A 27,654-nucleotide genomic window follows, 5' to 3' on the forward strand; every position below is an offset into this window, starting at 1 on the left:
ACTAGATAAGCTCGCAGCGCCGCCGTCGTTTGTTGGCGGCAGATTCGAATTTTGTGCTAAGTTTGATTGACAAAAATGTACGTAGAGCTTGAATAAGACGTTTTCATGCTATACAAATATATAACATTGTGTGAGTCGAGAAAATCAAATATCTTCCCCACTAACTTCCATCCGTGGTCTTATAGTCACTGATGCAGCTCGCTTTTCATTATTTCGAGCGAATAAGCGCTTAAAAATACCTTTTTCATTTCCACGAAAACCTTAAATTTTTAGTTTTCCATTCTAATTCAACCAAATTGAAATCTATTATGCACGTAATATACGAATAAGTATAGTTGAAATCTTTTTTCAACCATCAATTAAAGAAACTTTACCGTATCAAACGATGCGTTTGACATCAAAACTTCTAATAATTTTGAGTCATGCCGATGTTGCACGAAATCGACGATATCCCCACCTGACTGTAAGGATGTAGCCAGCACCGTTATTGGTCTATGCAATTTTTTTTAAATGATTAAAAGTATGTATGTATTGCAAAGAAAAAATATCTAGACCCAAACAGTGTTGCGTACGAATTCAATATTGTGTTTTTCGAATCGTTCAACAAGTTCTGGGATAATTTCCTATCCCCAAAAGAAACTTTTTCGAAGAGAGTTATGACACTTCAAATTATAACACAACTTAAAACGGGCAATTTAAGAGAAATGAGAAATTCTAGACCTATCAGTTGATTCAACACGGGCTAAAATATTTTTACAGTGTCAAGCGCATTTCAAAAAAGATTAGTACAATATTTGATGAAGGTCAAACAGCAGCGGTTTCGGATAAATCTTCTATCGATAACTTGGACAGAATATGGTCAATAATAATTAAAGCGTGACAACGTATTGTAGGAAATTTGCGAATAACTTTTGCTTGCCGTGTCAACCCAGTCATCACGTATGTTCATGTTTCGATTGAAATGTTCGTACTCATAAATATTAAACAAACTCACATTCGACACGCAAAAAACAGCATTTATGTACTATTTTAGAGGCGATATACGTACTAAAGTATAATGGTAATTCATTAGAATTGATATACAATAACATCCAATTCATTTATTCCACCCTATCTTACAATTCTAATTCTTGAATCGTAAGTCAGTCATTTTCCATCATGAGATATGATTGAAAATAAGTCTTAGCGCTTGATTGTATCCGATCGTATACATTGTATACGACCCCAACTTCAGTAATATATCCAATCAATAAGTTATGGAAAAACTCAAATTCTGTAATATCACAGCCAAAACGTTTCGCGATGCTTCACTACAATTCTGCAAACGATGTTCCCCCCGGGGTCGAACAATTTCAGCGAAGCCAAAATCATTATCTGCACACTTCAAAAGTGAACTCAACTTTGGTGCCAACTAGTCAAGAACTGTACCATATCGTTGGAAGCATCTTTGACATTATCATACATGCTGAGTCGAAAATTCATCCCGAGCAACGGTTCGAGCATATTAGAAACAGTTGCTGCTGACGCAGACTGCCGGAAGGTGGTTTGGCGTTTGGCCTCCCACCTCGCACACCTACTGAGGGCAGACTATACTAAAACTAGTTTCGTGCTTAGTCATCTACGCTCTTTTCGTCACTCCGACAACGACGACGACGACGGCAGCATATGTGTGCACTTCTCTTGGAAATTCTTGGTAGGTACTAAAAAGCAACACCGAAACCCGAGGCATCGGGGCGTACAGAGGCAAACTCAAAATATCATTATCGTATGCAAATTGCGCTACCTCGTCTGGGTTCTGTTACCGGCCCTCTGATGTATAAGCTAGACCGCAGTCTAAATGATCCAGCCAGAGCACTTTGAGATCGGTTTCGTCTCGAAAAAACAGTTGGCCTCTGATAGCGAAGACCGATGCAAATGGAAGAGTTTTAAAAACGTCCGAAAGAGGAGACAAAATTCATTTTATAATTCACCCAATCGTTTTCGTCATGATGACTAAGATCAATCGACCCATTTTTCTCTCAACATGACCGGAAATGTTTTCACCCATTCCAACCGGAAGACTCTCTCAAGCAATAATCTATTTATTATCAGTGTTATTGAAGTAGCTTATTGAATCATATCTGAACCTAATATACACGGCAGATACCTCTTGTACGACTCCTTTCGATAGCTTCCGGCAGAACGTGCCTCTGGTGCTCTCGTGGGAGCTCCGATCCGATACAGACTCCGACTCAATTTGCTACGTACGTACGTGATAGCAACAGAAGACGCCTCCTGCTTCCGTAATACGCGACATCGGAAACGAAGCGCAACGGAACGAACGCTTTTCGATGCCACTTGAAGTGTAAGCAATTTCGCATTTTTCCTTCGGAGTAGTCTTTTAGGAATCGTAGCGTGTGCGGAATTTGCACTGAAAAGAAAAAAAAAGTAACGAAGGACAGGGGAACCGGTTTTTTTTTCTCTTCTCGGACGGAACTGACTTGAGTGTGACTCCCGCTCCGGACTGCCAAGGGAAGTGCAAGCGGGAAAACTAGTTAGCAAACAGCGCGTCACTTACGAGCGAAAACACGCTGCAATTAGGATGTAATTAAAACATGCTTCCCACTCGGAGTTTGCTGTTGAATGGACTCTGCGCTGGGATTTAATGAGCAGTGTAGATTGCAACTGGGGAGGGGAAAGGTGATGGGGGGTCTGTTATTTGGTGCCAAGGGCACTTGCATTCCACCCTCGTTGCTGCGTGAAAAATGGGTACTGTTTGCAGCTGCTTGTTTCTCACGGGTTAAATAGTTAAAATAGGCGTTTGTTGACCAGCAGCAAAGTTCGCAAGCCATTTGTACTAGCAGCTGTTAGCTTACAATTAGATATTTAGAGCAAGTAAGTTAAGTTTTCTTGCTCCCGAGAGACGGCCCTTCAGGTTCTTGACGGAGGACATTTTTCTCTATCACGCAGCAATTCTTCACCGGAAGATGTCAGCATCAGATAGCAAATGAATTATTTCGCTCGATAGTATTCTAAACATAAACGAAGAAGTCGATTTCATTCTAGCTCTTTTCGCATAAATTACTATCGAGTGCAATTTTCCGTTTCAACTGCCATCCACTGTTTGGCTGAAGAGACGAACAAAAAAAGATTATCGAGCAGCCATGTCGAGGAGGGCTAGAAAAAAAAACTGGATTTGAGTGAGCAGGAAGTGATTTTTCTATGGAGTCTAACCGAAGGGAAGGTTTCTTTCCGCCTTCTTTAAGAATAATTTATTTTCTGATTTTTCTTATCGCTTTTCGGTTCACTGGAAATGTAGAACTGGTGACTCTTGAGAAAAATGCGGCAGATAACTTTTTTTTTTCACTAACTAGGGAAGTTCAATTTAAACGATTGCTACTTAATAGCAGCTGTATTACAAAGTACGATCGATTGGGAGTTTTTTCTTTTTGATAACATTTTTAAACGTCTTTTAGACTCGAAGTTTCACGATTTAAAAATTTTGATTTTTTTAATTCAATTCTGCAAGAACATGATTACCTAAAAATTTGAGATTCTGTAGCCTTGGTGAAATTCTATTCCGTCAATTTATAATCCGAAATCTGCTGAGAATTTGTCAAATAACGGTCTACCTACGATTCCGAATACAGTCGAGTCCATTTATAGCGACATCGCAAGGGACTATCGTTATAGCGAAATGTCTCAATAATGTGTACGAAGAATTTTTGTATATGTAGAACAGAAGGTAGCGTCTAGAATATCATTATTGATTTAGCAATGTCGTTATAGAGAGATTCGCCTGGGAAAGGGAGGTCGTAATATCGGAATGTCGCAATAAAACGAAGAATTTTAGTTTAAAACTGAGGGGCCTTTTAGAATATCGCTATAGCGAGATTTGTCGTTATAAATTTAAAAATAAAATGTCGTTTGAGAGGTATTCAACTGTATTTGAAAAATCACATGGATACGCGAATGCAAATACTTTTATTAAAACTTTATGGTGAAAAGGAAGGAAAATTAAAAATGTTCAAAACTTAGTAAAGGCTATAAAACGGAGGTCGTGTCTGGCAAATAGGCATAAAACTCTTTTGAAAGCTTAAAGAAACAAAAACTGATTTCGTAAAGGATCTAAGACACTCGAGAAAAGACATAAAACAGAAAACAGAAAATGATTTTTTTCATAAAACATAAAATTTAGTGAATAGTTAATAAAAATATATAGTACAAATGAATGGACTCGATTCGTTATAGGATACCAATCCCTTCTCCTTGCGCATCTACAGATAATAAATAGTAGAAAACTACCTCAGAAGTTGTGATTTTTCAACTATTTAACAAATTGAATTTATACAATAGACATAAAGACACACACTTTTGATGATCGTGAATTTCTTTTTGCCTTTCTCCTAGAAAGGTATAGCAATCACTTGCAAAACCGAAGATATAAAAGTGCTCCAAAGCGACTCGACTCAGCTCGACGAGCTGAGCATTTTCTGTATGTGTGTGTGTATGTGTGTGCGTGTGTGTGTGTGTATGTGCAGATTTTTATTCTCACTCACTTTTCTCAGAGATGGCTGAACCGATTTTCATGAAATCAATTGCAAATGGAAGGTCTTGTTGTCCCATAAGACCCTATTAAATTTCATTGTGATCGGATTTTTAGTTTAGAGGTTATGTATCAAAATGTAAAAATCATGAAACATCATTATCTCTAAAACCACACAACCGATTTGAACAAAATTGATTTTAAATGAACGGGCTACCTGAAAAACCCTGAACTTTTGAATTTTATAAAGATTGAACTTGTGGTTCGAAAGTTGTGAAAAGAAACGTGTTCTGAAGACTGTTTAATCTCACTCATGTTTCTCAGAGATGGCTGAACCGATTTTCATAAAATCAGTGTCAAATGGAAGGCCTAGTTGCGCCATAAAATTGTTTTGCAATTGGACTATTACTTTGCCTGTTCTGTTCAAAAATGTGAAATCCAGCTATCAACAGGAACATATTCCGAAGACTACTTGAACTCACTCACTTTTCTCAGAGATGGCTGACCTGATTTCCAAAAAATTAGTGTCAAATAATAAGTCTAGCTGCCTCATAACACCCTATTGAATTTTACTGCAATCGAACTGTAACTTCTTCTGTAATGTACCGATATGTGAAAATCACGAAACTTCTTTATCTCAGAAACTACACTATATATATATATATATATATATATATATATATATATATATATATATATATATATATATATATATATATATATATATATATATATATATATATATATATGTATATATATATATATATATATATATATATATATATATATATATATATATATATATATATATATATATATATATATATATATATATATATATATATATATATATATATATATATATATATATATATATATATATATATATATATATATATATTAGGCAGAGCTGTATGCCACCACGGGTCGGTATTTGGCGATTACAAGAACGCAGTCCCGGACCATCAGCGAGAGCTAGCCTAGGTTGTGGTGAGACTCAGGCATTGGGCCGCCGAATTCTCACAAAAGCCACATTATCCGGAAGCAGCTCTGACGGAGCGAATAGTGCCGCTCCCACCACCCAAATGCACTAATTCGCCCATTGGGATTGATGCCAGTAAGTTCCCAATTACGGTAACTGGTCGCAACGCCATATGATAAGAGTCGGATTTCGTCTTCGTACCACGATTCTGGGCTGGCACCTGCGCCGAGCTCCCTTAGTAAGGTCGTGTGACAACGGCTTGAAACGGCGAGACAACAACCGGTGCAGGGGTCTCCGTCCCGTAAAACCTGGCAGGCCTTCCAGTACGTTCCAAATTCATTGCCCGGTGGGAACCGGGCAGGAGTGGGATCAGATGTCCTTTCCTGACTTGCGCCGGTCGGGGGTGTCATAGTTGCTCATAAGGCGCTATGGCAGCCGCCCCTAGCCATGGCCTCACTGCTTCGGCATAGACTACCATGGGACCAGATAGGCGACCACTCCAGTATGGATAAGGATAGCGGCTGGAAGGGGGACCCAATTAACAAGAATGAATATTGAAAAAAATAAAGATCAACAATTGGGCGCAGATGGGTTGAAAAACCCGTTTGCACGAGGAGGCATCCAGAGGTCTCCGCCGAGAAAGGCGGAGATGGATGCAGTAAAGGACGCCTGCGAAGACGGCAAAGGCAGTACGCCTACCGGATCGACGCAAGACATCGCAGTGGCTGGTCCACTGTTGATAAAGGCGGTCGGAAGACAGCGAGACACGCTACCGAAGGTAGTAGCGCTGTCGGAGCAGCTCGATGCCATAATCGAGTTTGCGAAAAGTCGCACCAACACGACGAAGTACCTGAAGCAGGCTCTCTACATGCTACGGTCCTCCGTCGATGCTGCGAAGAAGGAGCACGCCGAGCTCAAGGCAAGAGCGGTGGCTGCAGAGAAGAATGCAACGGAGGTGACCGGAAGGGCGATGAAGTCGGTCCAAACGGACACCTGCACGTTTGCAGCGGTTCGCGCCTCCGGGTCAGCCGCAAAAAGAGCAAGGCAGTCTCCGGGGGAAGCCCCCGAGAACAGCAAGAAACGGTTGGTTGTGCTAAGCCCGCGAGATAGCACACCAACGGCCTCCAAGTCCGCCGAAAAGTATGCCGAAGTGGCAGCTACGGGAAACCCTTGGGTTACCGTGGGAGGAAGGAAGCGCCAAAAAGACAGCAAGCGCAACGACGAGAAGGCGACAAATCGTCCAAAAATGGGAAAGAAGGCGCGAAGCAGGGGCGACGCCCTCATACTCAAGACGGAGGGGTCCAAGTACTCCGAAGTCTTGAAGAAAATGAGAGGCGAAACCCAGCTCAAGGATCTGGAAGCGGATGTGCGGACCATCCGTCGTTCTCGCACCGGCGAGATGATCCTTGAGCTCCGTAAGGATGCTAAAAACAAGGGCGCTGCCTACAAGACGGTAGCCGAGCAGGTCCTCGGGAAAGATGTGCAAATTCGGGCACTCACCTCAGAGGTGACTTTCCAGCTCAAAAACCTGGATGAAATCACCGAGAGGTGCGATATTGCACAGGCCCTCAAGGAGAAGTGCGGAGTGGAAGTAGCCACTGAGGTAATTCGCCTCCGAAAGGGTCCAGCGGGGACCCAGGTGGCCACTTTCCGGCTTGCATCGGCCGATGCAACTCTGGCCCTGAAGACAGCCAAACTTAAGGTTGGCTGGTCAGTATGTCCCCTGAGCATACTCCAGCAGCCGGACGTTTGCTTCAGATGTTTCGAGGGAGGACACAAGTCCTGGACCTGCAAGGGGCCCGATAGGAGCCAGTTATGTAGGCGTTGTGGTGGTGCTGGTCATAAAGCTAAAGACTGCGGGGAGCCTCCCAAGTGCTTGGTATGTACTGGAAAACGGGACGCCAAGCACTTTATGGGAGGCCCACGGTGCCCAGCCGGTAAGGCGGCCACGAAACCACGGGCGTGAGGGTGACACAATTGAACCTGAACCATTGCTATGCGGCACAGCAGCTGCTATACCAAGCAGCGTCTGAGTCGCGGTCGGACATCGCAATCGTATCGGACCCCTACTGCATTCCTCCCGGAAACGGTAATTGGGTTGCAGATAAGTCCAGTACGGCGGCCATATGCACGACCAGCAAGTTCCCGGTTCAGGAGGTTGTGTCAACCTCAAATGAAGGATACGCGGTTGCCAAGGTGGACGGAGTGTTCTACTGCAGTTGTTATGCTCCGCCGCGTTGGTCTATCGAAAGGTTCACCCAGATGGTCGATTTGTTATCTATGGAGCTGACGGGACTAACACCCTTAGTAGTGGCGGGCGACTTCAACGCTTGGGCTGTTGAGTGGGGAAGCCGCCGCACGAACCGGAGGGGTCAGATCTTGTTGGAAGCTTTGGCAAAGCTCAACCTAGATCTGGCCAACGTTGGAACCAAGTGTACATTCAGCAGAAATGGTGCGGAGTCGATCATCGACGTGACGTTCTCCAGCCCAGGACTGATCGTGAACTGGAGGGTAGACGATGGCTACACCTATAGTGACCACCAGTCGGTCTGCTATAGCGTAGTCCAGAACGTGAGGCGGCAGGCGACGGGTAGAGCCAATACTCCGACCGTCCGCGGGTGGAAGACATCGCATTTCGATGCCGAGGTATTTGCAGAAGCAATGAGAAGAGAGCGCGAGGGGGGCAGTTGGCTCCGCCCGAGTGCTGACCAATTAGTTGCCACATTATCGCGGGCGTGCGACGCCACCATGCCTAGGACCCGCCAACCTAGGAATGGTAAGTCACCGGTATACTGGTGGACCGACGCGATAGCGGACCTCCGTAGCACGTGCCTCCGTGCAAGACGGATGTTGCAACGTGCACGTACCGATGCACAGAGGGTAGAGCGCCGTGTAGTATTTGGATCTGCAAGATCGGCGCTTAAAAGTGCGATAAAGGCGAGCAAAAGGGCCTGCTTCGATAGGCTATGCGCGAGTGCCAATACGAATCCGTGGGGCAACGCCTACAGAGTCGTAATGGCGAAGACCAAAGGCGTGTTGGCGCCTGCAGAGCGATCACCAGCGATGCTGGAGCGCATCATCGAGGGACTCTTTCCACGACACGAGCCAAATCCTTGGCCTCCGGTTGCTGAGTCTCACGTCCGACGTTCCAGTATCTCAGACACAGACCAGGGATGGTCGGCCAACCTGCCGGGCATCCAATCAGTGAGAGACGGCAGCCGTGCAGAGGTTGTGGAGGAGGTAAGGGTTACGAATGAGGAACTCATCGTGATCGCCAACTCCCTAAAGGTGAGCAAGGCACCGGGACCGGATGGAATCCCGAACTTGGCCATCAGGACGGCCATGAAAGTGGCCCCTGATCTATTTCGAGCAGTCATGCAGAAGTGCCTGGATGACTGCCTCTTTCCGGACAGGTGGAAGCGACAGAGATTGGTGCTGTTGCCGAAGGCTGGGAAACCGCCAGGGGACCCATCGGCATACAGACCTATCTGTCTGCTGGACACTACGGGCAAGGTGCTTGAGAGGATTATCCTCAACAGACTGGTGAAGTACACAGAGGGTGTAAACGGTCTGGCAAGTAACCAGTTCGGCTTCCGGAAAGGTTGATCCACGCTGGATGCTATTCTCTCTGTCACCAAGACGGCAGAGGTAGCACTCCAGCGTAAGAGTTGGGGCATTCGCTATTGCGCAATCGTCACGCTTGACGTGAAGAATGCATTCAATAGCGCCAGTTGGGACTCCATAGCGCTCGCGCTTAGGAGCATTCACGTACCGGTGTCGTTGTACAAGATTTTGGAAAATTATTTCCAGAATCGGGTACTAGTTTACAACACGGAGGAGGGTCAGAAGTGCGTCCCAATCACCGCAGGGGTACCGCAAGGTTCCATCCTGGGCCCGGTGTTGTGGAATGTCATGTATGACGGGGTGTTGAAACTAAAGTTCCCTGTAGGGGTTGTGATCGTCGGTTTCGCAGACGACATCACGCTAGAGGTCTACGGCGAGTCGATCGAAGAGGTCGAGTTGACGGCCGCGCACTGCATACGCAAGGTCGAAGACTGGATGCACTCTAGGAAACTGGAGTTAGCGCACCATAAAACGGAGGTTACGGTTGTGAACAACCGCAAATTAGAGCAACAGGCGGTGGTCAGAGTCGGTGACTGCACCATTATCTCAAGGCGTTCCTTGAAGCTCTTGGGGTTATGGTTGACGATAAGCTCACATTTAAGAGTCACGTCGACTATGCCTGTAAGAGGGCTTCAACGGCCGCTGCAGGACTATCTCGAATGATGTCCAATAGCTCAGCGGTATATGACAGCAAGCGTAAACTTCTTGCCAGCGTGGTTTCGTCCATACTTAGGTATGGTGGGCCAGCGTGGTCCAAAGCGTTAGGTACCAACAGTCATCGTCGAAAACTGGAAAGTACCTACAGGCTCATGTGCCTGAGGGTTGTGAGCGCGTACCGTACAGTGTCATACGACGCAATCTGCGTCCTGTCCGGCATGATGCCTATCAGCATAGCCATTAAGGAGGACGTAGAATGCTTCGATCAACGTGACACAAGGGGTATACGAGGCACCAGAAGGTCATTCTCGATGATCAGATGGCAGCAGGAATGGTCCAATTCCGCAAAGGGTAGATGGACGCATCGACTTATTCCGGACGTATCCGGATAGGTCGGGAGGCGCCATGGAGAAGTTAACTTCCACTTGACACAGATTCTGTCAGGTCATGGTTGCTTCAGGCAGTATCTACACAGATTCGGGCATGCGGGGTCCCCCATGTGTCCCGAGTGTGCGGATGCGGAAGAAACTGCTGAGCATGTCTTCTTCGTGTGCCCTCGTTTTGTGCATGCGCGGAGCGACATGATGGTAGTGAGCGGGCCAGACACCACTCCGGACAACCTAGTTCGGAGGATGTGTAAAGACCCAAACATTTGGAGGGCGGTTTGTACAGCCGCCTCTCAAATAGTTTTAGAATTGCAAAACAGGCGACAGGTTGACCACCGACACGCCAGTGTTAGCTAACGGCCAGTCTCCAGGTTAGTTAGCTAAGTTAGCAAAGAGATCTATAGAACCAAGAGGGTGCACAGAGCACAAAAGCCGCTCCCCGAAGCAATACCTAGCGGTGGTCCCGGGGGTTGGTCACCTCAGGGGTTTGGATGCAAATTTCCCCTCACCTGAAACAAAAAAAAAAAAAAAAAAAAAAAAATATATATATATATATATATATATATATATATATATATATATATATATATATATATATATATATATATATATATATATATATATATATATATATATATATATATATATATATATATATATATATATATATCGTTCGGTATATATATAACGATATATATATATATATATATATATATATATATATATATATATATATATATATATATATATATATATATATATATATATATATATATATATATATATATATATATCGTTCTGGTTCCAGAGATACTCATATTGGATGGTATTTGGTTGTCTTTCATAAACCGGAAATCGCCATCTTGGATTTCAAAATGATATTTAAGAAAATTTCTGGCCTCTTAGCGTCATTCTTGTTTAAGAAACACCCATATTGGGTGTTATTCGATCATTTTCGGCTGTTTCCCAGGAACCGGAAGTCGCCAACTTAGAATCCGAAATGGGGTCTGTGGTCGATTTCAGCTGCTGTGTATCATTCTAGATCAGGAAATACTCAGTTAGAGTTAGACGGAAATCGGCCATTTTTGGCTGTTTGCCAGAAACCAGAAGTTGCCATCCTGCAATTCATAAAGGTGTCTGAGGTCAATTTTTAGCTCCTTGCAACATTCTGACTCCGAATATACTCATATTGGGTGGTATTTGGTTACTTTGGGCTGTTTTTCAGAAACCGAAAGTCGTCATTTTGGACTTTAAAATTGCCTGTGAAATCAATTTCTGTCATCTGGGCGTGATTTTGGTTCCAAAAACATTCATATCGAATGTTATTTGGTCATTTCCGGCTGTTTGCGAGACACCGGAAGTCACCATCTTAAAATTCAAGATTGTGTCTGTTATCAACTTTTAGCTTCTGTGCATCTTTCTGGTTCCGGAGATACTCATATTTAATGGGAATCGTTCATTTCAGGCTGTATTCCAGAAATCGGAAGTTACAATTCAAACTGTTGCCTGAGGTCGATTATGGAACATATTTGTTACTACTAAAAATATTCACCTGCCAAATATGGTTCTATTTAGTTGATTAGTTCGCGAGATGTGCTGAAATTTGTGCAGACACATGTGCTTCCATAAGAGGGAGGGGCGTCGAACCATTATGGACATATTTATTACCCTTTAAACATCCACATGCCAGATTCGGCTTGGTTTGTTCTTGAGTTGTGCAGAAATTTATGTTTCATTTGTAAAGGATCCCTCCCTTCCAGAAGAGGAAGGAATTTCAAACTATCATAGGAACCTTTATCGGCACCAAAAACCCCTACATACAAATTTTCACGTCGATCGGTGCGTTGCTTTTCGAGCCTTTTTTTATGGCCCAGACAGACAGACCGGACTGCATTCTTATATGCATAGATTACAACATCAATATTTTAGAACCTGAAGAGTTAATATACATTTATTGGATTGAAGCGTTCATGTAAATCTATTTCTACAAATAAAAGTTTGAATGAGAAAGGCTGGGTCTGACCGCTAGGTGGATTACTTTAGGTTTTTATTTATTTTAATCATTATATTTTTTTTCTACCAGACTGAAAATCAAATAACGAAAGGTGTTAAAGACATATTAACTCGTGTAAAATTGACCTCGGTATTGAGTATTGAATCATTTGAAATTTGGCAAAAATATTAGAAAAGGTCGGTCTAAAATCGCTAAAGAACACTTTTGATAGTTATTTCGAAGGAGCCGAAAATTGATCGTGAAATTAGCCAAAAAATAGTGAGAAAAATTAATAATGTGAAAAAGAGAAACAAAATTAATTTAAATTAGGTCAGCAATTATTAAAAAGGACACTAAACGTAAAGAAGGAATGAACACCTTTCCAATAAAACTTAAAGTAACTAGAGAACTACTTTAATATGATTTAAAGGAAAGATATCGAACGACAAGACAAGGTAAAAACAATTCCTAACTAATTTGATATAAGTCGTGGAAAACTGTTTTTCATACATAAAAAAGCAGAAAAAAATTGAAATATTGAATCCATCCAATGAACCGGGGAAGGCAAATGTTGCGACAGCAAACAAAGGCAACGCACTGATTTTCGTAGTAGATTTTTTATTCAACCTCTTTGAAACTACAAACATAACTTACTTACTTACTTTTAATTAGGTATAAATTTTAGTATTTATATTGCATCTTACGTTTCAGTGGCCCTTTCACTCGCGTGGCTAAACGATTTGCCGTCCAAAAAGATAGGTTAAGTTTAGATTCTAAGTGGCTTCCAGCAGGTTTTAGTTAGATATAGTTTAAGGAAATGTATTTAATTTGTAGCTACCTTTAGACCCTTCGACGTATTGAAATTAGACCTTAAGTATAACAATCAAATATGCTTAACAAAGCTAGTATTTTTAGAAATATATTTCACCGCCCAACACGTTCTGTCGATTTGGATTGTATTCAACGATTGCCTGTCTCACTGACAGCTTATCATTCGCGTGACAAGGCTTATCAGTCAAGCGGTGGAACCGGTTATGATAGGGTGACCGACTCGACGGTACCGGTGTCAACTGCAAACGAGTAATTTCAAAAAGGTCCAAAAATACGTTTGCTGAGATACAACAATATTCTAAATTTGGTAATTAAAAGATCCAAATATGGTTTTAAATCTTAGATAAACTCCACAAAAGCGTAAGAAGGCATACATACAAATGGAGACTTTCTGAACGAAATCTGAAGACAGGTTAAACCGATTGAAGAAACGAGAAAGATCTAAAACGATAATTCTGAGAAACTTAAATCGCCGAAAACCGTTTCTATGAGCCAGAAAAGAAAACAAAAACATATTCATGATAACATTCTTCTTTTAAGACCTTAAATTCCTGAAGAAATATACAGCAAAAATAGGGGAACTGCTCCATTATTCATCTCATTCAGCCGATATTCACGAAGAATGCACGGATCATTGAACAAATAAACAAAATACGCTTACGTGCTCTTATAGAATCGTTCAGTATTGTTTATTTAGTAAAATTAGCTAGATTTATCCTGAATTTTGTAAAACAAACCATTTTGCACAATGCTTCCATATCAATCTCAAAACTCAAATCACTGCTCAATTATCCATCTCACGACACGCCCCCATATTCATCATACTGCAGTGCACTGTTAATCATGAATGAATTACATTATCATGAATGAACGTGGCTACCCGTCGTAGTAGGTTACCTAGATATCCGCTGTAGTTGTTTACGTGCAAATATGGTAACCTAAGTAACCACGGCAGTGCTGCCCATTTTTGTCAATTATGTCGGAATAATTCAACATTTTTAGAATGATTTGTCGTATTTACAGAAACCGATTTGGCAACTTTTGATTCTCTTCAAGGCAGTGAAAACAGATGAAAATACATACACTTGAAATTTAGGAATTGTAGAAATTCATCTCATATATCTCTGCTAATTCAAGCTGGTTTTTGGAAATTTGAGGTGAACGTTTCAAAGATTAAAGTATTCTTAGTGTAGTGAGTGATTTTGTTTAGTGATTAAAATAAAAAATGGTCCGCTAGTTATGAGAAAAACTTTGGTTGGCTGCTGAACGAGTCCCGTTTTGCCGTACACAACAATGCGCGGATTTTGTTTTCTGAGGTAGGTGATTGAAATAAATGAGTTTTCGAGTGCAGATGCCTGACTATTATATCAAACTTAGAGCTTTTACGTGAGTTTTTGAGGATTCTACCTTATGAGAAATCTAAAGTGAACTAAGAAGAATCCATTCCATGGATTAGCAGATCGATTTATTTAGAAAATATGCATTTTTGCCTTTCTCCTAGAAAGGTATAGCAATCACTGGAAAAACCAAAGGTATAAAAGTGCTCAAAAGGGTTGAATCTCGTATATCAATCGACTTAGTTCGACGAGCTGAGCATTTTCTGTATGTGTGTGTGTGTGCGTATGTGTGTGTGTATGTGTATGTAACGCTCTCCAATCTCACTCGATTTTCTCAGAGATGGCTGGACCGATCTTCATGAAATTAATTGCAAATGAGAGTTCTAGTTGCCCCATAAGACCCTATTGAATTTCATTGCAATCGGATTTTTAGTTTAGAGGTTAAGTTTAAAAATGTGAAAATCCCGAAACATCATTATCTCATAAACTACTCAACCGATTTTAATAAAATTGGTTTTAAATGAACAAACTACTTTAAAAACCCTTAACTTTTGAGTTTCATGAAGATTGAACGTGTGGTTCAGAAGTTATTCAAAGAAACGTGTTCTGGAGAGTGTTTAATCTCACTCATGTTTCTCAGAGATGGCTGTACCGATTGTCACAAAATCAGTGTCATTTGAAAGGTCTAATTACCCCATAAGACCCTATTGATTTATTTTGCAATTGGACTAATACTTTGCCTGTTATGTTTGAAAATGTGAAATCCAGCTTTGAAAAGAAACATATTCCGAAGAATACATAAACTCACTCACTTTTCTCAGAGATGGCTGAACCGATTTCCTCGAAATTAGTGTCAAATGAAAGGTCTAGCTGCCTCATAACACCCTATTGAATTTCAATGTAATCGGCCTGTTACTTTGTCTGTAATGTATCAAAATATGAAAATCACGAAACTTCATTATCTCAGAAAGTACAAAACCGATTTGAACAATATTGATATCAAATGAACGGGCTAGTTGACGGTTAATTGATGAATTCTATAGTGATTAAACACGTGGTTCAAAAATTGTGAAAAGATACATGTTCCGGTGACTTTTCAAATTCACTCGTTTTCCCAAAAATGGCTGGACTAAATTCCACAATCTGAGTGTCAAATGAAAAGTTTGGCTTTCCAATAGGTTCCCATTTTTTTTGACTATAATCGTATTTTTATTCCAACCGTTATGTATTAAATTATAAAAACAACGAAAGTCTATTATCTCAAAGATCACACGACTTATTTGAACATATCTAGTGTCATTTGAACGGGTTGTCTCTCAACCTCACAAGTAAGAAATTCCATAGCAATTTGATATGTGGTTAAAAAGTTATGAAAAGAAACGAAATTCAAAGACTATTTAAAACTGTAACTGCTTTGATAAAAACATATGGCCTCAACAAAATTTAAATTTGGTATTGTGCTATTCGTACGTTCCCGGTATTGCTCGTGATTGAAGTGTACGAAATTCAAAGTCATTTCTTTTATTTCGCTATTTCTTCAGCACGAATATTTTACTCCTAAATAATAGTTTTTTTAACTTTTTGCCTTTCTACTAGTAAGGTATAGCAATCACTTGCAAAACCGAAGATATGAAAGTGCTCCAAAGGGCCGAATGGCATATATCACTCGACTCAGTTCGACGAGCTGAGCAGTTTCTGTATGTGTGCGTGTGTTTGTGTGTGTGTGTGTGTGTGTGTGTGTGTGCGTGTGTGTGCGTGTGTGTGCGTGTGTGTGTGTGCGTGTGTGTGTGCGTGTGTGTGTGTGTGGTTGTGTGTGTATGTGCAGATTTTTATTTTCACTCACTTTTCCCAGAGATGGCTGGACCGATTTTAATGAAATTATATGCAAATGAAAGTTCTAGTTGCCCCATGAGACCCTATTAAATTTCATTGCAATCGGATTTTTAGTTTAGAGGTTATGTTTAAAAATGTAAAAGTCACGAAACATCAATATCTCAGAAACCACACAACCGATTTTAATAAAATTGGTATCGAATGAACGGTCTATCTTAAAAACCCTTAACTATTGAATTTTATATAGATTGAAAAGTTATGAAAAGAAACGTCCTATGAATACTGTTTAATTTCACTCATGTTTCTCAGAGATGGCTGGACCAATTTCCACAAAATCAGTGTTATATGAAAGGTCTAGTTACCCCATAATACCCTATTGATTTTTTTGCAATCGGACTACTACTTTGCCTGTTATGTTTAGAAATGTGAAATCTAGCTATGAAAAGAAACATATTCCGAAGAATACATAAACTCACTCACTTTTCTCAGAGATGGCTGAACCGATTTTCACGAAATTAGTGTCAAATTAAAGGTCTAGCTGGCTCATGACACCCTATTGAATTTAATTGTAATCGAATAGTAACTTCGTCTGTAATGTACCAAATTGTGAAAATCACGAAACTTCATTATCTCAGAAAGTACACAACCGATTTGATCAATAGTATTATCAGATGAACGGGCTAGTTAAGGGTTAACTGATGAATTATGATTGAACACGTGGTTTCAAAGTTTGGCTGCCCTATACGTTCCCATTTCATTTGATTATAATCGAACTAAGCAACCGTTATGTATTAAATTGTTAATAAAACAACGAACATCATTATCCCAAAGACAACTCATTTGAACATAAATAGTGTCATACGAAAGAGTCATCTCTCAAGCTTACAAATAACCAAACTTCATAACAATTTGATATAAGTTTGAATGAGAAAGGTTGGGTCTGACCGCTAGGTGGATTAATTTAGGTTTTCTGTTTTCAATTGTGTTTTCATGTTGTATGAGATGAATATTTGGGCTGAGATGAATAATGGAGCAGTTTCCCTATATAGTTATTTTGGAATATAGATGCTGCCTGGAAGAAACCAATATATTTTCAAATTTTCCTTATTGAATCTAAAAATTCAATGAGTCAAAAATGCCCTGAAATAAGTAATAAAAAAAACCGAAATTGTAATATTTTTCATTAGTCTGAAACAGGTGATGAATTCACATGGATCGCTTAAAATGCCGTAATGTTTCTCAAAACTGGAAAAGCCAAAAATAAAGGATCAAAAAAGGTAAACAAACAACACTGGTGGGCAAATGCGAGTCTGCCACTACCAATGCCTGAGCATTGGTTGCAGCTGTTTGATTATGAATTAAATTCATTCATTCATTCGATGTTTAATATATATGATGCTGATTACTGACTAAAAATTCGATGGCTAACAGATTTCGATAGCCAACATCCCTGTGTATGTTGCCAAAACAAAACAGAGCTTTTTACTGTAAGAAGCACTGGCCAATGCACCATTGTCTACCGAACATAGGTGATGCTGCCGCTACCGCACAAAGCCAGCTTTTTACTAAAGGAAGAAGTAGTGCCGCTGCTTTCTACCGCAGACGCTGCTATTACTACCGCTACTGATACCCATAGCTACTGCTGCTGGTACCCGCTCCCGCTTAACTATGAATATCCTAGTGAGTTTTCACTAGTAAACTGATTGTTTTGGACGAAGGAAGGCTCTCATTTAGCCCAAAGAATGCATTTCCGGATTCTGTCGACCGCGTTGGGGAAAGCGAGCAATAAACGACCAATCAGATCAATCGAGATCTGCGTTTCAACAAGGCCAGACAATTTTCAAGGCTTGATTATGCGTTTTAGTATCGTATAGAAGCAGATGACACAAGCTGCCGCACTCTTTTGTATTCTGTCAAGGCGTTCTGACATTATGTATGAAGTGTAATGATGAACGAGACAATAAAAGCTCTTCAAAATAAGTGTTCGATTTGTTCTCAAAAGGACAATTTTTTGTTTGATTTATTATGAAATATGATGCTGATCACAACTCTGTGCCATCCCAGACACTGTGGGCACTCTTCTGATAACACAGCGAAAAGCTGTTCTCACGCCGAGAACATACAGCCGACAGATTTTCATTGCCAACCTCTAGAGATAGGCAAACGGCTCACGAGACGTTCATATGAATCGGTGGCTCACGAAAATGAACCACGGTCCTTTGAGTTCACCGAAGTTTACCCAAACAACAAGGACTGTCAAGGCTCGTAATCCATTGTAAATCATGAGCCGTTCAGAGCCGCTTTCAGAAAAGAGCTGTTTTGCTTACACCTACCAACATTCCCATTTATGTGTTGCCCAAATACGGCAGAGATTGCACCTTCCGCTGATGCTGCTTCTACCGCACATAGATAGTTTTTCACTAGAGGAAAAAGCAGAGCCGCTGCTACCACTACCGCTGTTGATACCTGCTACTGTTGACCGCTGCCGCTACTAATGCTCCCCGCTGCTACTTAGATAGAACCGTCCTAGTGGCCATCCACTAGTGAACTGATTGGTTTTAGAGAGAGAGAGAGAAATGAATTCTATTTATTTTAAGTTCTTCAAATTTGCATACGCTTGGTTTACATTTCAGGTGATTTAATGAACTGCTGTTCATCTTTTAGTAAATTTCATTCTATATTTGAACAGATTTCATGCATTTCTAAGCGATTTTTCGATTTCGAATACTTCAGGAGCTACTTTTGTGCATTTTTATCGCTGGTGACACTGTAAGTGAAGAAGTCCGGTTAAGTTTAAATTTTAGATGAAGACTTTTTCTAGGAGACAAAACTGTTTGTCATTAACGTTTGCATTGAAAAAATGCACAAAAAATGTCGATTTTTCATGGGTTTACCCTTACACGCACTAATGAAACAACCCATACAGCATCAATCATAGTTACCCATGAGTCAGTAGAAAAAAATTAACTCTAACTCTAACCGTGAAGACGTGAACAGTGAAACTACTTCATTTAGCAGTGTGCGCGTTTAAAGAACGGTACCCCGCCGCGTTTAAAACGGATCTCGTGTGACACTTTGTGGACACCGTGTACGCCCGTTTCGGCTTCTACAATATATTGGCACTATTGGACAACAATCATGGCATCGAAAGAAACCCCGGTTTCGAACATAAAACTTATGCACGCTGGGACAACTATGCTTTGAAGGGTAGCTGAGCGATAAGAAGCTCCAAAGAATGCGGAAGAGGAAGAAGAATATTACTTCACGAAGGAAGTGAGCTCAGCGGTGAATTCACACACCATGCTCCCCAAGACGTGCTGCTGTGGCTGACAATCAGCTAAGAGGGGATGTCAGAGCCGCTCTTTTTTCGCTCCGGACTGGCCGTGAACGGGAAATTGAATATAAGAAATACCTGCCGGAAGTTGCGCCGTTCATCAAGAAATACCGTAAGGGCGTCCCCTAGCTGCGCCCCATCGAAAGTTCTAAGCAAAACTGAAGTGTAAGATCTACTTTAACGAGTTTGTCGCGAAAATTCATAAATAGAATGAAGAAAGAACTAAAGACTTGCCTACAGGCATGTTTTCGCCATGGCGATTGTTCCGGTTTACTGTCGGAAGGACACCCATGAACCTTCCCTATTCCTAACTATCCACTTGGGAAAATATTGTGACGCCGGCCCTGGTAGAAACCGAAGGTATACGATGAAATGCAGTTTGAAGTAGGCCAGTTGATCGGAGGGTACGATGCGAAGCACGGAAGATAAGCTGGAACAAAAGCAACGGTGAATCGATCACGCCATTCAAAACTTTGGCAACAACTTGCTGAATTTTCTACGACGTTCAAGTGAGTCAAGACCAGGTAACCGACAACGATCAGGATACGGTGCAAGGTTTTCCGGATCACGCCTGAGCAGATAATCCGAATCGAGCGAATATTATTTTGGGCACGCTCTATTCTTAGATACCAAGATAGCTGATGGGGAAACCAAATCATGCTGCAGTTTTCGAGAATCTGAGTACACCATTTGATTCGTTATGACGTCCAGAATGTCTGGTCGAAATTTCAAAATCATCGTACATTTCGAGTAATGCTCTTTTGAAGTAGAATACTTCTCTCAGGAAGTTCGGCTATATAGGGATGTGAAATGAAAATCTAAAACCGAAAAAAGTGAAAAATATGTCCAATTTCAAATGCTAATAAATCGGTTAGTAATCGATGGATTTCCTTCGTGCTTGCAGCAATAGATTGGAAAATCTTCTAAGATTCTTCCCAAAATTAGATAATTGTAATTTTATTATTCACACTATTGTACTATTGAAAATAGTCAAGCCTTGTCAAAACGAAAAATTCGAACTCTGATTGGTCGTTATATGATTGCTTCCCAAGCACGGTCGACAGAATCCTATACCTTGCAATTGAAAACATGCTATTTGGCCTATTTAAGAGCCTGTTCCAACCGGAGCCGCTCATAATAGTTCTAGACAGCGACAACAGCAGTCGTCCTCCCTTAGCAACAGCATTAACAGTGCAGTGGATACCAGCGATGGCGAAAAGCGGCCACAGCTGTGGCGTAGCAATGGATAGCGCACTAGTTGCAGCGGATTCCAGACGATAGCAACTGGGCCAGCTAATGCAGGGACAGTGGATACCAATGGCAGCGTATAGCGGCTACAACTGTGGCATGGCTATGGATAGCGAACTAGTTGCAGCGGATCTCAGCATCGATAGCGGCTGATGCAGTGAGGCACTTTAGTGAAATGCAGTCTCTGTGCGATAGTGGGCACTAGTAAATGCATTCAATGAAAAGTTGACTTATTTTGACAACACGTGAGCCGTCTAATTTTGAGTATTAAATCTGCTTTTCACTGTTTATTTTATCACAAGGAATAGTTAATTCACACTGTCAGTGATAACGCAAAGATGTGATCGGCATCTTATCCGATACTGACAGTTTCTAATAAGAAGCGTTGCTTCAATATAAAGAGGCTGTCAGTGGTCAATGCAACTATAGAACTGCAAAGTTAGCTCTCGCGCTATAAAAATAATTAAATTTGCCACAACGTGGGGTACATAGCTGCTAGAAATAAAGAGACGGTCTCTTTCCCATCGAAACGCGAAACGGTTCGGAGCTTCAATAAACGTTGATCTTCTCAGTAGTTAGTTTAATTTAAATCCTGCGTGGTGCTTAACGAGAGCAAAGCCGAAAACCCCGATTCTGCTTTGAACAGATACTAAAATGAACAACAAATTGTCCTTTTCAGAATGAAATAAAAACTTGAGTTAAAATTTTCTAATGAGGTAATTCACATTTTTTAATTTGTAAACATTATAATTTCACTTTAACGTACTGAATTATCTTTTCGTTCAGTCGTGAACACGACAGCCGAAACTTTCATTATCTGCATAAAAATCAATTTTTCGCATAATCAAAATTTAGACAAGCCCCAATAACAAGCAACTTACTATATTATTGAAAATGGCCAATCCTTGTTGAAGCGCAAAATTCGATTGATCTGGTTGGTCGTTAACATGATTGCTTCCCAAGCACAGTCGACAGAAACATAGACCTTGCAAATTAAAATGTGCTGTAAATGTGTATAAAAGGATGGGAAATATCGGCTGATATGGCTATCGATAGTTATCGATGATATCTTACTAATATCGATAACAATCGATAAGTTTAGCATCTCTCCCTTAGCAGCAGCACTAGCAGTGCAGTGGACACCAGCGATGGCGGAAAATGGCCACAGCTGTGGCGTAGCAATGCATAGCACACTAGTTGCAGCGGATCTCAGCATCGATAGCGGCTGATGCAGTGAGGCACTTTAGTGAAATGCAGTCTCTGTGCGATAGTGAGCACTAGTGAATGCATTCAATGAAAAGTTGACTTATTTTGACAACACGTGAGCCGTCTAGTTTTGAGTGTTAAATCAGCATTTCACTGATTACTTCGTCATAACGAACACTTTGTTCGCACTGTCAGTGATAACGCAAAGATGTAATACTAAATTGAACAACAAATTGTCCTTTCCAGGATGAAATTAAAACCTGATGAATAAATTTCATCTCAAAATTTAAAAATTGTCAAGCCCCAACCATAACAAGTAACTTACTATATTATTGAAAATAGTCAATCCTTGTTGAAGCGCAAAATTCGATTTATCTGATTAGTCAACGTTTATTGACTAGAAAAAATGACTGACAGCCGGGTTATCTTTCTTGAAAAAGTATTCTACTTCATCCTTGCGGTCGTGGCTTTGCACACAACCCTCCTGTTTTTTCGAGTAATGCCCATTTGAAGGTCGTAAAGTACAAAAAAGTGATATAAAAACGACGAAATACTTATTGTAAAGCACGTTTTTAAACCACCATTTTATGAAATAACTTGCAAAATAGTTTCTTCACATTCCAAGGGCTATATTTCAAGACATTAACAGTTGGTGGAAAGATTTATTTGTAAATCCCACAGTGCACAGTGATCTAAACCCAAAAATCGTGAATACTGCGATGTCCTATCTGACACGAAAAAATAGAGTTTTTTGAGGAACACATCTCCCTAAAATCAGTTTTTTGTCTATAACTTTTCCTATGATTGTCAAAACAATGATTTTTATGAAGTTTTGAGAGAATCTTAGTTGAATGAATAAAATCTAAGAACATTTTGCATTGTTTTGACGACTGCTGTTAGAATGAAAGAATTCCGTTGAAAACAGTCTAAGTTTTAAGCATTTGAATGATTCGAAATGTCAAAACTATCGGAATTGTCAGCGGAGTGTTTGAATATTACAGAAACACAAACATAGAATAATGTCGAAAAAATGTGATAGAAAACAAGAACAGAGGACCGAAAAATGTGAATGATTGGGACACAATTCTCATCATTTGAACCTAGATTGCACGGTCATGCGAAAGTTTGTTGTAAATATGATTATGAGCTAATTGTCAACACTCAACCTCAAATGTTTAATTTAGACATCAAAGCATCTCTTTTGAATCAAACATATTTAGGTGACTAGAAACCATGGGCTGTGGACCGATTACGAAGGGACGATCGAGCAAACAAACAACCTTTTCACTTGTACCAACTAAATCTGCGCCCGAGGGGCAGAAGAAAAAACGCAAGAATAAACGTTTCAAATTCAACCTAAAATTCCGCAGACAGTTTTCTAGATGACGACAGAATGACCAAAATGGAAATTAGGCCACAGACCAATTGGAAGACAATACAATGTTAGAAATTGTGTCAAATTGAATACTGATTCTGAAACAATTCAATAATCTATTTATATTAAACATTTACTATATTTTTCAATGTGAATGTGGTACCACTGCAGTAGAGTTTTTTTTTCTAATAAATTTCTTTTATCTACAATGAGCCAACCAAACCAGGTAATTTGGTCAGCTATTGGTAATTTAATTAAACGCGTTTGAAAGTCTCTGTTGAATGTCAAGTGTCAAAACTGTCTATTCTAAACACAGTTCCTGGTCCGTGTTGAAAATACTTTTCAATTTGAATAGATAAAAATTGAGAACTAGCAGCTGTTGAAAGAACGAAAGCGAAAGAACAAACAAAAGTTGTTTACCTCCTGTTTTCGCCCAACTATAAATCGAAATCCGAAGTGAACTTTGACCTCTTGCCGGTTCGGTTCATAGAAAAAACAGTTCGAGAAACATCAGAGGAATCACTATTGATTTTGATCAGACTTTTTGGGCAAAAGATTACGTATATACACTACTATATAGCATATATTTTACTGTATCGCGAAAACTTCGGTTTCACAATTACACTTACACGCGCACACATATCCCCATCCACTCAGCCTCATGACAGCATTCCATTCCGAGCTTCAAGCGTACTCGACTCTCGAGCGTATTCGAAAGTGTTTATCTGTAGCTGACATTTTGATGAGCACACTAACCGTTGGAATGCTGCTGCTGCTGCTGCTATGATTATTTACTTTTCCCTGTCCATGTCCGGAAGCTGGCTGCGTGTAAATATTGTTCCACGCACCGCACACACACACACACACACACACAGTATCCCGTGGGTTGCGATCCGGGAGAACTTTCCTCTGCACACTTAAGCTAAGGCAAACGTCAAAGTTTACCGTGGCGCAGTCGAAGAAGAAGAAGAAGTAGTTTGACTTGCTGCTGAGTGCCTCTGTTGTGCATTCCGTCTCGGGAAATCTCCCCGGCGTGGATCGGATGGAATGTACAGTCCTTGCTAGCGCATTAGCAGATGGATCACAGTTTGATTAGGATGACAAGGACGGTTACGTCGGTTGGTGGTGTAAAAGCGACGGAAAATCGCCGGCACCTGGCGCAAGCGAAACGTCGGTCCGTACGAAACCGAAATCATAACCACAGCAGAAGCGTTATTTGCTGTGGAACCATCCGACGTTGTTTACTGGGTGTTTGCTGGGTGGAAAAAGTAACGCCGAGAGCAGTTTCCAACGATGATTGACGGCGCACTGTTGAACGTAATGAAATAGAACGTTTTCCCATAGGGTTTGGGTTTTTTCTTGCTCTCTTGCTTGTTATGTTAGCTCAGAATGAAAAATAAAAGCTGTCTGATTCCGAAAGTTACACACGGCGGGTGGGATTACGCAGTAATGCAATTGATAAGCCTCCGGAGCTCAAACTTAATTTAAAATTTTATCTCAAAATATTGGACTGTCACATGGAAAATTTTCCGAACCGCAACTGTCACGAACAGTGGCATCTGTTAAATATGCGTAACCTGGCACCGGGAGGGGTGAGTTGGGTCAAAAGTTTATTCAATTTATTACTTTTTAAATCGTGTAAAAAAAAAAACAGAATAATTAGACATTATCTTCAGCAGTTATTATGAGCAATCATTGCAGTTGTCTGCATTTGTTCGGAAAATCTACAAAAACATTTGAATAAAAATCACCCCTAAGAAACAATCCTGCGCACAACTATGATCTGACACTAGAAAATGCACCGCTAGATGGGATTACCCAGTAATACAACAGATAAGCCACTAGAGCTCAAACTTAATTTAAAAATTTCATCCCAAAATATTGGCTGCCGCGCGGAATTCCCAAACCAAGCCTGTCACATACACCAGCACCTGTCAAGTATGATAAGCGAATGCCTACCTGAGCTGCTATTGCTGTTCCGTGAGGACCGGTCATCGTGCAGGACAAGCGCGTTTTTCAGCATTCCGTCCATTACTGTTGGAATTTCCATTATGCTGCGCTTTGTTCGCTATTCCGTTTTTTTTTTATTGTGTTTTACGGTTGGCCTCTCCTTCCTCCGAAACGCTTCTGCGGTCGCTGGATGTCGTGCGGTTTTACGGTTATTCGGATTGACACCGGTCTAGGCTCAGGACACTTTCTCGCTGTGTCGAACGCAGTGTGAAATTTCACTCACCCACGGATAACTGTCGAATTCTTCGAGCCAATGGCTTAATGAATGCTCACAGATACCGACCTGGCACAAATTCACTCGCGTTTTCCTTGGTAAACCGAAACCAATTTCACATTCCCTGTGCGTACACACACAGACACACGCGACGACGGTTGTCCACAAATCTCTATTTCTCCTGTGTTTTTCCCACCACCGGGAAGTCGCGTACCTAGTTAAGCTTCGCAAATCTAGAACCCTACAGAATCGTTGATCTAATTAGCCCGCTTTGATCTGCACGACATGAAAACCCCCGGGGGGATGACGTGAATGACATTAATTGCACACCAATTATCACACAGAGCCTTCCAGGATTCTCGTCACTTTGGAGAGGCGCGGTTCTGCACTTCTGCCGTAGCTCAACCGATTTAGACTAACGAGTTGCGATGCTGCTGATGCTGCTGCTGTGATGGTAGAAAAAAATTTAACATCATTATAGCCGACCGTAGCCTAGCGTGATGGTTATGGAGAAAGTTTGAAAGGGAAAACACGGGACACTGGTAAAATGGCTTTTTTTCAATCTTTGCACGTGGTAACCGCAATGAAGACTAACAACCAGTTGCTCTCGGTTGAATAAGCCGGTAGAAAACAGGTTCAGATGTAGCGTTTCAGATTTTTTTTCCGGCGACAAACCAAAAGTGGGTTGTTGTTTATTCTCCTTCAGGGTATTTATCCCACTGCCCCGGCGTATGTGTTTGTGAGAATTTTCCTACGAAGGAAAAGTTTCACCAGGTCTGAAATGAGAGAAAATACAGAAAAAAAAAAACAGTCGTTAGTGGTTGGATGGCTGAACGCTGAACCATTATTGTAGGACATGACGCAAACTGAAAGGATCGGTCATGGAATTTATTTTTGCGGCGATAGTAAGGTAAAGTTGGTCAGCTTAGTTAGTGAGTCCTTTGAATGTTAACGGCAACAACAATAGTGCCATTTGGGTAGTCAGTAATTGCCAAAAAAGCGGTCGAGAAATTTACCGAATTCACCTCGGGTGAAACTAATTTAAAACAACCGATGCGGGAAGAGTAACGAAGCGCAGAGCAGAAAGAAAAACTACTGCGAAAGTTTATTGTGTAATTCAGGACTCAAAAAAATTAAAGCGACATCAAAGACCACAACCGGAATGGAATTCATTTCTAAATATGAAATTCATGTTTAATTTCATCCTCTCGATTTTTTTGAATAAGCGAAAAATTATCAGCGTCTATTCTTGTCGAACTCCACTGATGAAATGTTAAAACCGTTTGTTTGTCTTTGAATCACCTTCACCAGTTTATTGAGCAATCGACGATAGAGATATTGTTTAGGAGTTTATTATTACCACTTTTATGGCACAAATAAACCCATAAATAATATTACGACATCACGCTCGAAGCTGGGAGCTGCACACGAATCGGTATGAATATCGGTATTGAACAACCGGAAATTGTGCTATTAAACCTGGTATCGAATAAAAAGAACCGATGCGATGAATTGACTCTTTATACGTTATATACTCGGGTGAAATGATTATGTTCAGTGATTGGATAAAATACCTACAAAGCATAGAGAAACGTTGATGTTTATTCTAAGCACAATAAAAAACTACTGGATCGCCGTTAACGTTAAAAAATGCGTGATAGACTGTTAGTTTTACGAGTAAAATTCAGGACAACATTATTTTTCTTATTGAATGATGTTTATCTTTACGATGCTCATCTTGTGTAGTATCTACTCTTATCGAGTCTAGTAATTTTTTTCGGAATTTGGTATTTTTAACGACATTTTGCTTTCTGATATTGGAAACTAGATTCTGAGTTCCGCAATTGGATCTGTGTTTAGGATTTCTAGTTAAGGAATAAAAATGTTTGCTCCTGGCCACTGAATGTGGAGCATTCGAGAATAACGTTTCTATAGTATGAACTAAGGTTCTTGCATTTCCAATTTTGAGCGTTTGCTATCTTTATTGAAATTTGAGAATATCGGCGGGGATCATTGATACGGAGTAATTGAATCCTCAATCAATCTGGACTGTGGTTTGTTATTCTGGAATTTCAATTCTTTTCAAGGGAGTTTTTAAT

The 27,654-nt window shown here is 40.7% G+C and overlaps 1 protein-coding gene across 3 annotated transcripts in view; it reads right to left on the minus strand.

Annotated features, from left to right (window-relative positions):
- LOC129731789 (probable serine/threonine-protein kinase MARK-A) overlaps nt 1-27,654 on the minus strand; it is a 402,244-nt gene that overhangs the window by 207,820 nt on the left and 166,770 nt on the right. For all 3 annotated transcript variants that reach the window (XM_055692097.1, XM_055692098.1, XM_055692095.1), the window contains one exon: nt 25,291-26,331. In XM_055692097.1, the coding sequence (XP_055548072.1) occupies nt 25,291-25,381 (91 nt within the window). In that variant the 5' untranslated portion in view covers nt 25,382-26,331. The remainder of the gene's footprint in view (nt 1-25,290; nt 26,332-27,654) is intronic.

This window comes from Wyeomyia smithii, chromosome 3 (genome assembly GCF_029784165.1).
Source record: "Wyeomyia smithii strain HCP4-BCI-WySm-NY-G18 chromosome 3, ASM2978416v1, whole genome shotgun sequence".
NCBI classification, from domain to species: Eukaryota; Metazoa; Arthropoda; class Insecta; order Diptera; family Culicidae; genus Wyeomyia; species Wyeomyia smithii.